Genomic DNA, 15,881 nt, shown 5'->3' on the forward strand with positions numbered 1-15,881 from the left:
TACATGATACGCTGCATGAAATGCCCCTCAAGAGGAATCTATATAGGAGAAACAGGACAAAAACTGCGCACAAGAATGAACCATCACCGCTTTAAAATTAATGAGGGTAAAATGGACACACCAGTGGGCCAACACTTCTGCGAACCAGGACACAGCATGCAAGATCTAAAAGTACTTATTCTCAAGGGTAACTTTAAAAATGAACAAGCAAGAAAGATTTCTGAGTACAAATTTATGAAAATGTTCAAGACATTAACAGAAGGTTTAAATTGTGGAATGGGATTCATGACTCCTTATGTAACATGATTGACTTGGCTTCACTATCTTCAGAAACCTGCTAGATTTCATGTTTGCTTGCATAAGCTCACTGGCTCCAGCCTGCTGACCACCTGACATCTAACTGCTGAACAGCAACCAGTACGTTCAACTGCCATCTTCATGCAGCTTCCCTGCATCAGTGTTTTACTACAGCTAACATCTAGAAATATGCCTGAAGAAGGGGACTAGATCCCAGAAAGCTTGCATTATTTAACTTTAGCAGTTAGCCATTAAAAGGTATTACTTTTACAAGACTTTGTTTTTTTCTACCTACATATATTGTTTGGCTAACACGGTACAGAAACATTTTTACTACTATAAATAAACATGAAACTGTTGAAGCTGTTTGCAGCTAGATTTGCTGTGTAAACTATCTAAACTTTAGATAAGATATATAGACAAGTTACTTATCATAGTTAGTTTTTCCTCTCGGATCCACTTTAAACTGGAATTTTTTATTGACTCAAGTATAAGTCTAGCCAGCAAAGTTAATGGCTGCACTTGGAGCTCAGGAGGGGTTAATGACTGCACTGCATACAGTATTGCAGCCATTAACCCCTCCTCTCCCTTAAGTGCAGCGAATACCTCCTCCAGGCCACCAAGTGCTGCAATTATTCGCTCCCTATTATGCAGCCCAGTATTTCCCCTCCTGCTTCTTCCCTTGCTAATTGCTGTGGCCAGGTTTTTCAGACCTGTGTTTTCTTGGCATTTATCAAAAAAGTGTCAACTACTACAGGGTAAATTGCTGCAAATGGAAATGTCAGTGTGAGTAACACTAAACATATTACTCAGAGTGCTCAGTGTTGCCATGACTCATGTATAAGTCAACCCCTATACGTTAATTAAGTGAATCAGACCTACATTTCTAGACTTATACTCGAGTGTATACCAATTTGATATTTAATGAGGATCTCAATAGCCAGCTAAAGTCATATCACAGGTGGTGGGCTCAGTGCCACTTGCTATGCCAATAAAATACAGTGAGGGAAATAAGTATTTGATCCACTGCTGATTTTGTTCGTTTTCCCTCTGACCAAGAAAAGACCAGCCTATAATTGTAATGATCAGTTTACTGTAGTTGTGAGAGTTAGAATAACAACAAAATAAGCCTCAAAAACTCAGTGGCCCAAAGCGAGAACTTGCTGTGCATTGTAAGTAAGTATTTGATCCCCTATCAAAAGATGATGATGTAATCGGTAGCAAAAAAAACCCCTTGTCCGTCACAGAGGTCAGACGTTTCTTGCATTGGCCACCAGGCTTGCACACATCTCACGAGGGATTTTGGCCCACTTCTCTTTATAGATCCTCTCCAAGTCAATAAGGTTTCAAGGCTGATTATCGGCAACTCAAACCTTCAGCTCCCTCCACAGATTTTCTGTTGGATTAAGGTCTGGAGACTGGCCAGGCCACTACAGGAACTTCATGTTCTTCTTCTTCAGCCACTACTCAAGAAGGGGATCAAATACTTATTTCACTCATTACCAAGCACATCAAGCTCTGACTTTGGGGCGCTGGGGGTTTTTGAGGGCTCTTTTGCTGTCATTCTGTCTCTGATAGCTACAATAAATCTACCATTTCAATCATATACTGGTCATTTTTTAGTCAGAGGGCAACCGGGCCAAATCAGTAGCAGATCAAATACTTCTTTCCCTCCCTGTATATATACAGTACTGGTCAAACGTTTTTGAACACCCTTTTTTTCCTACTTTATTTTTACATTCAAGCAGGTGAATGTCTTATTGTACTCTGAAATGAAAGCATAGAACAAATAAACAGTAGAAGTAGAAGAAAATGAATCATGGAATCCATGTATAAACCAAAATATGCTCTACACGTCAGACTCATCAGCCAGTAGCCAGCTTTGGTAGATATAGTTTAATTTCTGAATACACTCGTGACATTCTTTCTACAATGGTAAGGGCTTGTTGTTCACACTACAAGAGCTTTTCTAAGCGCTTTGTGATTTTAAAAGCTCTTGCTAATGTTATCCTATGTGAGTGTTCACACTGGAGCGATGTGATTTTGTAAAAATCCCCCATAGCATTGCATTAAGAAGAGCTTTTCAAAATCACTAGCACTTAAAAAAGCTATTGTAGTGTGAATAAGCCCTAATGTTCCTCAGAAGGTTTTTTTTCCCCCAACTCTGTTGGATCCAGCAAAACAGCCCCACAATTTCACACGTCCTCCTCCATGTTTCACAGTTGGTGTCACACACTGAAGAACCATCCTTCCACATATTCAACATGCGCACAAATCTTCTGCATGATTGATCAGTCCATAAACCTTTCTCCCACTCTTCAGTGGTCCATTGGTGCGGTTCCATGGCCCAGACGAGCCTCTTTGACATCTTTGCAGCCTCTATCTTGCTTTAAAGTCATCAGGGAAAATGAATAAAATAAGTGCTACTTACCGGGGGCTTCCTCCAGCCCCAAGCTCCCAGCATGTCCCTCGCCGCAGCTCTCCCTGCAGCCGTTCGCCGCAGCTCCGTCCTGGTCCCCGGTGATGACGTCAGGGTGACCTCCAGGTCGGCCTGTACTGCGCCTGCACGAGCGGCGCTGTCAATTATTGCCAAGTGGGACGGAGGGGACTGCGCAGGTGGTAGGAGTTCTGCACCTGTGTAGTCCGCTCCAGCCCACGTGGTGGTGATTGACAGTACAGGACGACCTGGAGGTCATTGCCAGGGACCGGGAGCGAGCAGCGGCGAACGGCTGCGGGGAGAGCTGCGGCAAGGGACATGCTGGGAGCTTGGGGCTGGAGGAAACCCCTGGTAAGTAGCACTTATTTTATTCATTTTCCCTGATGACTTTAACTTGACGTGCCAAAAATGCATCTCCATGTCTAGTGATGAGCACAAATTTTGCATTGTAATTCACAGTTACAATGCAAAACTGTAATGCGAAATTTCAGGAAAAACGTATTAATTTTGTAAACCATAATTTCGCAATTTTGCGTAATTTTTTGCCAACTTTAGCAGTTAAAAGCAAAACCCCCATGCATGCTATTGTCACCAAAATGCTACCAGTATGTATGTTACTCAGGTCTAGTGCTTGGTAGGTAGCTCTCTTCACCACTATACCACCACCAACGTAGTGTGCTGATACCACCACCAATGTAGTATGCTGAAGCCAGCCTAGCATGTACCATTATGATATATCCAAGAGAAAAATGAGCTTGCTTAGGGATTTGTAGGATTTCAAAAGCCAACTCACATACATTGACCTGGAATTGAACCCAGGCCTACCGCGTGGTAGGCTGCTATCCTAGCTATTATACCACCAACACAACACACTACAATGCTACATGCTGAAGCCAGCCTAGCATGTACCATTATGATATATCCAAGAGAAAAATTACCTTGCTTAGGGATTTGTAGGATTTCAAAAGCCAACTCACATACATTTAAAAGCCAACTCGCATACATTTTGAGATCCTACAAATCCCTAAGCAAGCTAATTTTTCTCTTGCATATATCATAATGGTACATGTTAGGCTGGCTTCAGCATGTAGTGTTGGTGGTGGTGTAGCAGTGAGGAGAGCTGCCTACAGTGGCGTAGCTAAGGAGCAGTGGGCCCCGATGCAAGTTTTACAACAAGGCCCCCTCCCAAGCACTCTATACGTAACAATTGATACGACGCACCAAAACCTGCCAATGGCAGCTACAGTGTCAGAGGTGCAAGAAGGGGATGGGGAACAGTTTGTTAAGGATTACCACTATTCAAAGTATCTATAGAAGTGATTATTATGAGCACAGGACCAATAGAGAGCTAATACTATAGTTGAGCCCCGATGCGGTCGCTACCTCTGCAACCCCTATTGCTACGCCCCTGGCTGCCTACCAAGCACTAGACCTGGGTTCTATTCTCAACCAAGATATGTAAGCTGGCTTTTGGAATCCTACAATTCCCTGGAAGACAAGACCCTCCTCCTCCAGATGAGGGAGGAAGGAGAAAGGGAGGAGGGAGGAAGGAGGGAGAGGGAGGGAGGAAGGAGGGAGGGAGGGAGGAAGGGAGGATTACGCTTCCTGATGTTAGCAGTGTAGGTCTGCAATTGAACATCGAATGAGATTTCTGACCTTAAAACACTGCTTTGTGTCAAATCCAGATTTTTTTTCTGCCACTTTTGATGTGTATTTCACTCAACCATGTCTTCCTCCAGGTATTAGACCCCTTGAAACATCTTTTCCATCATTTTTCTAGCCAGTATAAATTTTTCTAAATATTCAAGTTTGCCTCTCCATTGAAGTCTATTGCGGTTCGCAAAAGTTCGGGCGGACCAAACTTTCGCGGTAGGTTTGCGAACCGGGTTCGCGAACCTAAAATCAGAGGTTCGGGCCATCTCTAATCATGGCCTGTGATTCCGGATTTTTGAGGCAAATTAGGGTAAAATCCGGGCCGAATTCGTAAGGCTATTTTAAATCCGGATCAAAATCATGACTTTAGCGGATTTTGATTCCGCCGTGGCCGGATTTATTCGAATCCGTGATCGGGGGTATCCGAGCATCAGGTTCCCTTTAATACTTTCAGGGCTGTTTTATACTACAAGCGATTGGCTGCATTGTGCGATCTTTTTCAGATCATCTGTAAATGGTAAAATGCGAGGACATCAGCAAAATAATGAAAATCATCGGTATTTAGACTGGCTGCGCTTCCATTGCATTTTCCGATCACACGGGATTAGTTGATCACAAGGACCCCACGATTAACATGGGGCTTGCAGTGCTCTTTTCACACTGGCGCACTTTGGGGTTGTGGGGTTCTGTGGCCAAACGTGAACAGTTACATGTTACATTTTCACATTGCATTCGTTTTTTTAACTACCGTTGAATATCGCAAGTAGCAAACACGATCAGTGTAAACAGAGGAAATTTCTCCCGCAGGCGCAGCTCATATAACCTGACAGGACGAGAGATGTGGCCACCACCAATTAATTTCACAATGTAAACCAGGGAAAGGAAAGATTTCACAATGCGCCAAACACTGACTTTATTTATCAATGAATATTGTGGGAAAAAAGCAGTTTTCATTGATTTTTGTTGATTTCCCATCAGTTCCTCTTGAAGAATCGGTTGAAGATTGGCTGAATTCACAGAAATTCCTTTCTCCATGAAGTCTAGTAAAATCGTAAAGTCTGAATTGGTCCCTCAGCCTAGAAGCAGGGCCGGTTCAAGCTAAAATGTGACCCCAGGGCAAAAAGAATCCGGGGCCCCCCCAATACCTACCACAACCCCCTCCCCCCCGTGGCTGCAGCCGGCCGGATCCCCCCCCCCCCCTCGCTTGCTGGGGGAGAGAGCAGGAAGTGAAGGACAATCACTACAGGGGAGACATACGGAAGCTGCATCGTCTGGATTTTTCGGAAGGGGAGTGTACCCATCTCCAACTGCCTTTATTACACTGCGGGGGGCAGCGTGGGGGGAAGGGGATGGATCTGGCTGGCAGCAGCTGTGGGATAGCACGTAGGGGTATCTAGCTGGCCCGGCGGCCATATGATTTGAATCAAAAGGGGGACACTTGGGGGCCGCTACGGATTCGGGGGCCCTGGGACAATTGCCCCCTCTGCCTATATGGAAGCGCCGGCCCTGCCTAGAAGTCTCTCAATGGACCTGTGAGGTCCTGACATTGTGGTCATGTAACGGTGGACTTGCCACACTTGGCTCCTTGGACCACCGGCCACAGATTTATCAGTTTCTCCATTTTGACCCCGTGGACCACCAGGGCGCGCTGAAAGGTACAAGCATTGAAATCATGTCCAAACACATAAAATCGCTCATCATTGCGGTACGTCAAATTGGCTGCCAGAGCCAGGAAGCCGAAATACACATCGTCCAATGGGAAGACGGGCAGTTCCTGAGAAGCCTGGTAGAGAAGACCAACAGAGGGTCCCGGAAAGATGAACCCCCCTCCAGATAGGAAGTCGGGATAATTGGAGTTTGACAGCAAAGTCTCGGAAACCTGGTATTTTCCACCGCGGAAGACTCGAGCCTTGTGTTGGACTGAGCCGTGTAATGTGTGGGGTGTCCCGTATTCCCCAATGTACTCCACCAATACGGGCGGGTTCACAAACTCATCATCATCCCCTGCAAGGAACACAATGATAGATTATAAATATGGTTACTGTGGCATTAAATGCCTAATTAACACTAGTTACAGTGCATCTGAACTCAGTACTTCCTCTCTGCTCTAAAAGATAAGCAACAGCTTAATAACTTTTAAAGAAAAAACATTTCTTTGTTATAGCTGATACAAATCCTGCAATCAATCTGCAGTGTGTCTACTTCCTGCTTTCATGGAAGCAGACATAGGGTTACCATCCTGTGTTTACAAATTAGCCAAAGCAGTCAGCTGACACAGCTGAGAGATCAAATTATACCTTGTGCTTAGTCACAGATGAGGGGAAATTAGACAAGCTAAACTCTCTAGATACATACAGGGTGCATTCTCAGGCCTTAATTCACTAAAGGGTGGTAACACAGTTAGCACGCCTAAAAGCTTTGCACGTGCAAACTAGGGCGCTAAGTAGTTTGCACGGTCAAAGCTGTTACTGATCGCGCGCTATTTGGTGCGCGCAAAACATCGCACCGGTGCGCACAAAAAGTACGCTTTTTAGGCTATTTTGCACGCGCACTGGTGCGATGTTTCGTGCGCATATTAGCGTGTGCAAAGGTGCTTTGCATGTGCTAAGGGGCTTTTCACTGGCATGCTAACACTTAGCACCACGCTGGTGAAAAGCCAGTTAAGGCATGATAAGTTTAGGCGTGATAAGTTTAGGCGTGATAAGTTTAGGCATGATAAGTTTAGATAAGTTTAGATCACGCGCAAAGTCCCGCACGCAAAGCAGCGCCATTAAACTCTATGCGAAGTGCACCAGACTTTGCTAGCGCAAAACTTTGGATCAGCTGTGCACTGCAGTGCTAACCCAGTTGGTGCTATAGTTATCACGCCTAAACTTATCACACCTAAACTTATCACACCTAAACTTATCACGTCTAAACTGAGTTTAGGCGTGATAAAGGGCTTTTCACCAGCGTGCTAACTGTTAGCACCGATTTGTGAATCAAGCCCTTTGTCTCAGAAGCCATTTTCTGCTAGGAAAGTGTTTTATTGTTGGAATTTCTTATCAGTGAGGGTCACACTGTAGTCACTTCCTGTCTGAGTCAGGACTGAGTCAGCCACTTACATACCTGATATTTAACTTTCAGGCAGAGAAAGAGAAAAAAAAGAACACAGCCTAGTTATTTGTGTGCTAGGCACTGTACATACACATGTCTATCTCATCATGTCACATGACAGTTCGGGTATCCTTTAACGAATGGAGTACACCCATGGGTGCCATGGGAGGGGGGTGCACGTTTGCGTGAACGCACACATAAGCCCACATTACGCCTCCAACGGGCTGACGTGAATGTGATTAAAGAAACTGAATGTGATTAAAGAAACTCATCCAATAAGAGAGTACTTATTTAGTTTACCTATCTTGTTGTTTTTAGTGTTCATGGTCAGATTTAGGGAAAATGTGATATGGAAAAAATGAATATTTCTGCTGGTTTCCATCTTTACTGTTAGTCTTTAGAGACTTCCTCCCTGTACTCCCCTGCTTTTGGTAATGAGATCAAAATTTCAAAGCTTTACCATTTCACAACTGAGGGGGTTTTACCTCTTGAGCACCAGAACACTTTTCACCATTCAGTGCTTCTTTCATTCATTCGCCAATAACTTTATCACTACTTATCACAAAGAATTGATCTATATCTTGCTTTTGTTCGCCACCAATTAGGCTTTCTGTGGGTGATACGTTATGCCAAGATTTATTTTATTCTAAATGTTTTTTAGCGGGAAAATAAGAGAAAAATTGGAGAAAAAAAACATTATTTTTCAGTTTTCGCCCATTATAGTTTTTAAATAATGCATGTTACCGTAGTTAAAATCCACATCATTTACTGGCTATTACACCGTTTAAATTATGTCCCTATCACAATGTCTGGTGCCAATATTTTATTTGGATATAAAGGTGCATTTTTTCAGTTTTGCTTCCATCACTATTTACAAGCCCATAATTTAAAAAAATAACAGTAATATACCCTCTTGACATACATATTAAAAATGTTCAGTCCCTATGGTAACTATTTATGTATTTTTTATTTTTTTGACAATTTTTTTTATTATTATAAAAAAAAATGTTTGGGTACTTGGAGGAGAGTGTGGGAGAGAAATGTTTTTTTTTTTTAATGTAAAAAAATGCTTAATGGAAAAAAAAACCAAACAAACTTGTTGATGTAGTTTTACTATTTGGCCACAAGATGGCCTCAGTAATTTTTTTTATGTGTCCTGTAAGCGAACTATGTATGCTTACAGGAAGTGTACTGAGGATGGTAAACTTTTTTTTTCACAATGATCGCGTGGCTTCTCAAAGGCGCCACCAATCATTGCTACGGGGACTTACTGTACATCTTAGAACTGCATTGCCATTCATTGATCCCCGGGCGAGCGGGCAGTGATGTGAACGAGCGCAGGAGCGTGTGCACTAGCGAGCGAGAGTGCGGACAGGGGCGGTGGTGGCTAGAGTACCTATTTCTATGCCCCAGACGCGGAAGTAAAGCTTAAAGGGGCGTAGATATACTGTACGGGGGCGGGGAAGTGGTGCTCCCTTAAAAGCTCAGAGCATTTACGAGCCTCCCTGAGCAAGGAAGGGGGGTGGGGTTAGTTTTGCAAAAGGAAAAACCTAAAAATGCCATGAATAGCCACAACTCCAAATGGTTTTGCGCACTCAGCCATTTACCAATTAGCAAGTCCCTGTGGGCACAAAACACGTTGGTGTGTGGCCTTTAGCAACCTTGTCGTTATTCCTTTGAGAAGTTAGGACTCTTAACAGTGTGTAGACTTATCCTTTCTCAGACCACATAATGCATGACTGTCTCATAGCTTTGGTCACTTACCTTTGAATATGAAGTCTACATGGGGCAGGTTGAAGTTCAACCACTCCAGGAAGCAGCGTTCCTTTAGAGATAAGTTGTGATGTCCCTCATTGAAGTCCCACTGTATTATATCCTCATATTCCATGCTCTCCCTCTGAGCCAGGTTCATGTCCTGAATATGGTCGCTTTGGGCCAACAGGAAGATGGGCTTCACTCTATACCCTTCAACCACAACTTCCCTGAACCAGGTCTGCCTTAGTGCATTTCTCCTCTCCGTGGCCTGCGGGTGGGACTTTATGGCTAGTAGCAGCAGCGGTTCTGTGATCTCCTGAATCTGGTCTGTTGGAGGGACGAGGAGAAGGGAACAGCGGTAACTCTGCAGGTAAGGAAACTCCAGCAAGTACTGTGAATAGTTGAGGTGATAAGTGGAATTCTTGTCTTCAAGAGTAACTGACTGTCTCTCAATCCGAGGAGGGATTTCCTGGACTTCCTTGACTTTCTGTGGCTGGAGCGCAGGGGGTATTTTTCGGACTTCTAGTCCTATATTGGGACGATTAAGAATTCTATAGACGATGCAGATGAAGATAGTTATATAAAGGGAAAGATGGGCCAGAAGCATCAGCCGGATCCTCATATTTTCCTGTAGAAACAGATCAACAGATGTATTACTAATTATTAAATAAATAAACTATAGTACGTTCTAATCCTATCCCACCCTGTAGTTATCTGTAACTAATTTATTGGGAATTAATTTATCTTTGTTTTGATTTCATTTTCATATTTGTATCGATACGGGACTATTTACAGTGATTTGCAAAAGTCTTCGGCCCCCTTGAAGTTTTCCACATTTTGTCACATTACTGCCACAAACATGAATCAATTTTATTGGAATTCCACGTGAAAGTCCAACACAAAGTGGTCTACACGTGAGAACAAAACATATCCATGTGTTAGAATGGCCCAGTCAAAATCCAGTTCTAAATCCAATCGAGAATCTGTAGCAAGATCTGAAAACTGCTGTTCACAAGCGCTGTCCATCTAATCTGACTGAGCTGGAGCTGTTTTGCAAAGAAGAATAGGCAAGGATTTCAGTCTCTAGATGTGCAAAGCTGGAAGAGACATACCCTAAAAGACTGGCGGCTGTAATTGCAGCAATCTACAAAGTATTGACTCAGGGGGCTGAATTATTACGCACACCCCACTTTGCAGTTATTTTTTTTTTTAAATGTTTGGAATCATGTATGATTTTCGTTCCACTTCTCACATGTACACCACTTTGTTTTGGTCTTTCACGTGGAATTCCAATAAAATTGATTCACGTTTGTGGCAGTAATATGACAAAATGTGAAAAACTTCAAGGGGGCCGAATACTTTTGCAACCCACTGTATAAAGGTGGGAGTGTACAGAACACCAGAAACCAGACACGGATGCTTGGACCATCTGGTGAACAAGCTCCACCTATTGCTATAACTACAAATCATGCAGATTGACCGGCGGAACCCCAAGTGTATGTGTCCTACCTGTGCCCATGCTGAAGTCTCATCTGTCACACCGGTGGAAATCCTGGCCTCCTTCAGTGTCTGCGGTCACCGTGACTACCTGTACCATGTGACACCGGCGCATGTGTGATGTCACTATATGTGCATGTATAAGTGTCACATGGTACAGGCGCTCGTGGTAACACCAGACACTGGAGGAGGGAAGGCATTGGCATGAGATAGGTGAGCTTTAAACGCAGCCTGAGAAGTGTGTGTGTGTGTGTGTGTGTGGGGGGGGGGGCGGAGCACATATACTTTGTTTTCCAATAACTTCATGCTGAAATCTATCAGAAATTGGTGTGCAGTGTGTGGGCAGCCATGGATCCCTTTCCAAATCGATTTTATCAGGGAAGGATCTATCTAATGGTCGATCTGGTGGCAGATTGTATGATCTAAGACCGCCTTAAGAGATTTAATTGTCGATTCACAAAACTTTTCTCTTACTTTATCCACCTTACTAAGGAAACAGCACGGAGCTGGTGGAGACGCGGGAGACGTGAGGACGTAACACGCCAGATCTGTTCCAGAGCGCTGGACAAAGATCGTTGCTCAAATAATACGTGGATAAGAAAATCCGGCAATGAAAGAAAGAAGCTGGCATTATCCATACATGTTACACAGAGGAGCAGAGACATCCGCCTGGAAAAGTGCTGCCAGCTGTGTGAACGGTAGGGATGATCGGAAAGGGCGATTTCCGATTCCGCGGAAAATCGGAATTCCAACAGAACGAAATTCCGTAACCGTTACATTCTGGCGGTATTGCGCGGAATTCCGCGTTCCGGCGGTACAATTTCAGTAATCTCATTTGAAACCTCGTTTTTGAAACATCGTAGGCCATGGGACCTAGTGGCTGCTCTACCGGCCATTTTTTTTTTTTTTTTGGAGCAGCAGAAGTTGTCGTAGGCCATGAGACCTAGAGGTGGTTTCACGGCAGTCATCACAATTTTTATTTGGAGCAGCAGGAGTTGTCATAGGCCATGGGACCTAGAGGTGGTATCACAGCAGTCATTATAATTTTTTTTGGAGCAGCAGGAGTTGTCATAGGCCATGGGACCTAGAGGTGGTTTCACAGCAGTCATTATAATTTTTTTTGGAGCAGCAGGAGTTGTCGTAGGCCATGAGACCTAGAGGTGGTTTCACGGCAGTCATCACAATTTTTATTTGGAACAGCAGGAGTTGTCATAGGCCATGGGACCTAGAGGTGGTTTCACAGCAGTCATTATAATTTTTTTTGGGAGCAGCAGGAGTTGTCGTAGGCCATGGGACCTACAGGTGGTTTCACGGCAGTCATTACAGCAACATTTTAATTTACTCTGTCCAATCTTCATCGTGAATCAGTGAGAGGGGCCTTGTAATTCTCACTGATCCAGGACTCGTTCATTTTTATGAACGTTAGTATGTCCACATTGTCTTGGGACAGATGGGTCCGTTGGTCGGTGACCACCCCACCTGCAGCACTAAATACTTGCTCAGAAAGAACACTGGCGGCGGGGCATGCAAGAACTTCCAGTGCATACTGAGCGAGTTCAGGCCAAGTATCCAGTTGTTTTGTTCAATAGTCCATGGGGTCATCATTACTCTCCATATTGTCTGGAGCACTGGCCGACCCCAAGTAATCATTCATCATACGGGCTGGTGGTGACTACTTTGCCTGCTGGAGGTGCTGCTGCTAGAAGGAGTATCTGGCATTGGCTGATAAAATTCCTTCAACATACTCAGCAGGTTCACAGATTGGCTATTCGTGCTGCTGCTGGGAGTGGGACCATCAGACCTTTGCTGAGTATGATGAGGCTTGGTAGCTTGGGCCCAGGATACAGGTTCAGGAAACACATCTTCTACCCAACGAAGAAGGGCATCCCGGATGTGGGTCATCCTGGCATCTGCTTGGGAGGGGGGTATGAACTGCCACATTTTCCCCTTGCACTGGGGATCCAGGATGGTGGCCACCCACATGTCAAGCTTTGAGAGTTTTAATCTGGGGGTCCTTATGGAGGCACTGGATCATATGTACAGCCATAGGGAAGAGATGTCTGCCATGAATCACCTCTTCCTGGCTGTCAGAACTGTCGTCATGCTCCAGCTCCACATCAGAATCTTCTTCCCACCCCCGGACAATGGGCTCTTCCGCTTTCACAAGCTCTGCCTCCTCATCCAGGACTTGAGCATGCCCACTCACTCCTTCACCTGACTGGCCACTGTTCAGTAGGGCTGACTCCTTCTGTTTGAGCAGTTTGTCAAGAGCTTTGTCCAGCATAAAGACAAGAGGGAGCACATCTGATATACTGCAGTGCTCCTCACTGACCACTTTTGTTGCCTGGTCAAAGGGCTCCAAGACTTTACAGACCTGTCCAATCAGCTGCCACTGGTCTCCAGTAATGTAGTCCAGTGGTCCTGGTATGGAGGAAGATGTCTGAGACAGGTATAGCCTGACCACCATTTGCTGCTCCCACAACCTCTCCAGCATGTGGAGGGTGGAGTTCCAACGCATTGGACAATCGGAAATAAGCCTGTGCTGCGGCAGGCTATGGTGGCGCTGCGGCAGGCTATGGTGGCGCTGCGGCAGGCTATGGTGGCGAGGCAGCAGTTTCAAGGCAACGGTGGCGGTTGCGGAGCGATGGATGTGGGCTGACACTTTTCGTGCTGAGGCCACAGAGTCCTTCAACCCATCAAAAGTGCGTAAAAAATTCTGCACTACAAGGTTGAAGATGTGGGCCAAGCAAGGTAAGTGGGTGTAGTCACCTTGTGAAATGGCGGTCAGCATGTTGGCATCATTATCAGACACTACACCTGTCTCCAGTTTTCGGGGGGTCAGCCACTGTCCAATCTGATCCTGTAGGCTGCAAAGGTTTACAGATCCAGTTTGCCTGTTCTCGTCCATGGATTCCAGTTTCAGCACTGCTTGGCATCGATGGTGCTGCAGACCAGTGTAGGAGGAGCGGGACCACTTGCTGGGAGGCTCAGCAATGGCAGACTGGCCTTGGACAGAACAGGTAGCAGAGGGTAGTGGAACAGGCCTCCCCTTCAACCCACATGGCGGCACTACCAGCTAAGATGCCCCAGATCTTGCACCCTCCTCAGCAGCACCATGGAGGGTGACCCAATGGGCGGTAAAAGTTAGATACTTTCCCTGCCCATGCCTGCTGCTCCAGCCATCCATAGTGAAGTGCACCTTGCCACCGACAGCGTGATACACACTCCACAATGTGCTGGTGAAGGGCAGGGATAGCATTCCTGGCAAAATAATGGCGGCTGGGGATCCGCCATTGTGGAGCAACACTGATCATCAGTCTGCGGAAGGGGGCACACTCCCCAATCTGGTAGAGCAGCAGCTGTTGGCCCAACAGCCTTGCCAGGAGTGCATTATTTTTCACAACAAACGGATCTGTTGCAGGGAGCAACCGCTTCCTTAAACATTTCTGGCACAGAGGCCTGACGCTGGAACACTGGTGTCTCAAAGAAAACCAACAAGGGTGATGATGAAGTGCTTGCTGAGGTCTGGAGCCCTCTTCCAGCCTGGCATGCAGAGGGATTTGCAGTAGAATGAGACTGAGTAGGTTGGATAGGGACAGGACGAGTAGAAAAAGAAGAGGAGGGGCCTGTTGCTGCTGCTTTTCCTCCACCCATCTTATTGTAATCCTTAACATATTCTAACTCCCGTCTGTGGTGGTTGCACAGATGGCTTATCAGCACTGAAATGCCGAACCCACTGCACGATTTCCCTTTGCTCACCGATTTACGGCACACAGAACAGCCTGCCCTGGATTCATCCTCTGCAGGAACAGTAAAATAATGCCATGCAGGGGACGTGCGTGCATGTTCAGTAGTGCTGCGACCTGTTCTAGCACCTCGATGCTCAGCATTGGACTGGTGGGTACTGACAGACGGGAAAGCACTTGCAGGCTGCTGGCCAACCGTCTGCTCTGTTTCTTCAAGCTGCTCGCGCCTGCTAGTGCCTAACCCACCAGATAGTAACCATGTTGGATCAGCCGCCTCATCATCCAAAACATCATCCAGTTTAGGGAGGCTCATTCGGATTCCACGGAAATGCAATTTCCGAAATTCCGATCGGAAATTGCATTTCCGCATCGGAATGCGGAAATCGGTAATGTAAGTGAGGTAGGCGGATTTTCTCAAAAACTTTAAGATCTTTTTGAAAACATTTTTGCATCTTGTTCATCAGATTCTGTTTAATACACCCTGAAAATTTGGTGTTTCTAGGACTTAAGGGGGCTTTGCTATTAACCGCTAAAGTCAGCAGATTTTTATTGTAATGTAAAATGCAGAAAATCTGCATCTGCCTATTTTCTGCATTTTACATTACAGTAAAAATCCGCCGACTTTAGCGGTTAATAGCAAAGCCCCCGTAAGTCCTAGAAACACCAAAAAGTTTTCAAAAAGACCTTATAGTTTTTGAGAAAATCGATGTTAAAGTCGGGCGGAATTTCCGCGATTTCCGGCGGAAATTTCGCATTGGAATGTGGAAATTGGTAGCAGAAAGCGGAATCGGTAATTGGCAATGGCGGAATGCGGATTTACCGCGGAATCGGAAATTGGCATTTCCGACCATCCCTAATCCAGTTCAACCAAATCACTGGAACCCATAAGTGACTCTTCTGGACCCTCCACCTGGCCACCAAACACCTCTGTAGTTGACTGGTGGTGATGTTGACTGGTGACACTGGATGAAGAAAACACAGGGGCCATTTCTGTCACCACAGAACCCACCACTTCTTGGAAACTTGGTCCCATGGTTTCCTCCAATGCCTCCTCCCATTCCTTCTCCACACCTCTCTCAGCGATGTAGGTGTGCTTTACTTCTGGAGGGGAGTACTGGGAGGAAGTAACCTCGTCAAGAGAAGCAGCTGCGGTCGGGTTCTGGTCATGAGGAACCTGACCACTACTGGCGCTGCTGCAACTAGCTTCAAGTCCCTCAGACTGGGTAGAGGGATCCTGATCTAAATAATCGAGAACTTTCTTCGCCTGCTGCTCTGTCAAAATTTCCCTACGTGCGAACACAGGGAAGACATCTCTGACCAGGGGGGGATGCTTCCTGCTGCTGCTGCCACCCCTCAACCTGGTTACGTACTTCACGTGATCCACCAACACAACCATCACT

The 15,881-nt window shown here is 45.5% G+C and overlaps 1 protein-coding gene across 3 annotated transcripts in view; it reads right to left on the reverse strand.

Moving 5' to 3' along the window:
• Positions 1–5,584: 5,584 nt before the first annotated feature.
• LOC137562489 (beta-1,3-galactosyltransferase 5-like) overlaps positions 5,585–15,881 on the reverse strand; it is a 114,114-nt gene continuing 103,817 nt past the window's right edge. For all 3 annotated transcript variants that reach the window (XM_068273877.1, XM_068273876.1, XM_068273875.1), the window contains 2 exons: positions 9,248–9,866; positions 5,585–6,391 (listed from right to left, as the gene is read on the reverse strand). In XM_068273877.1, coding sequence (XP_068129978.1) covers positions 5,940–6,391; positions 9,248–9,860 — 1,065 coding nt within the window. In that variant the 5' untranslated portion in view covers positions 9,861–9,866 and the 3' untranslated portion in view covers positions 5,585–5,939. The remainder of the gene's footprint in view (positions 6,392–9,247; positions 9,867–15,881) is intronic.

This window comes from Hyperolius riggenbachi, chromosome 3 (assembly GCF_040937935.1).
Source record: "Hyperolius riggenbachi isolate aHypRig1 chromosome 3, aHypRig1.pri, whole genome shotgun sequence".
NCBI classification, from domain to species: Eukaryota; Metazoa; Chordata; class Amphibia; order Anura; family Hyperoliidae; genus Hyperolius; species Hyperolius riggenbachi.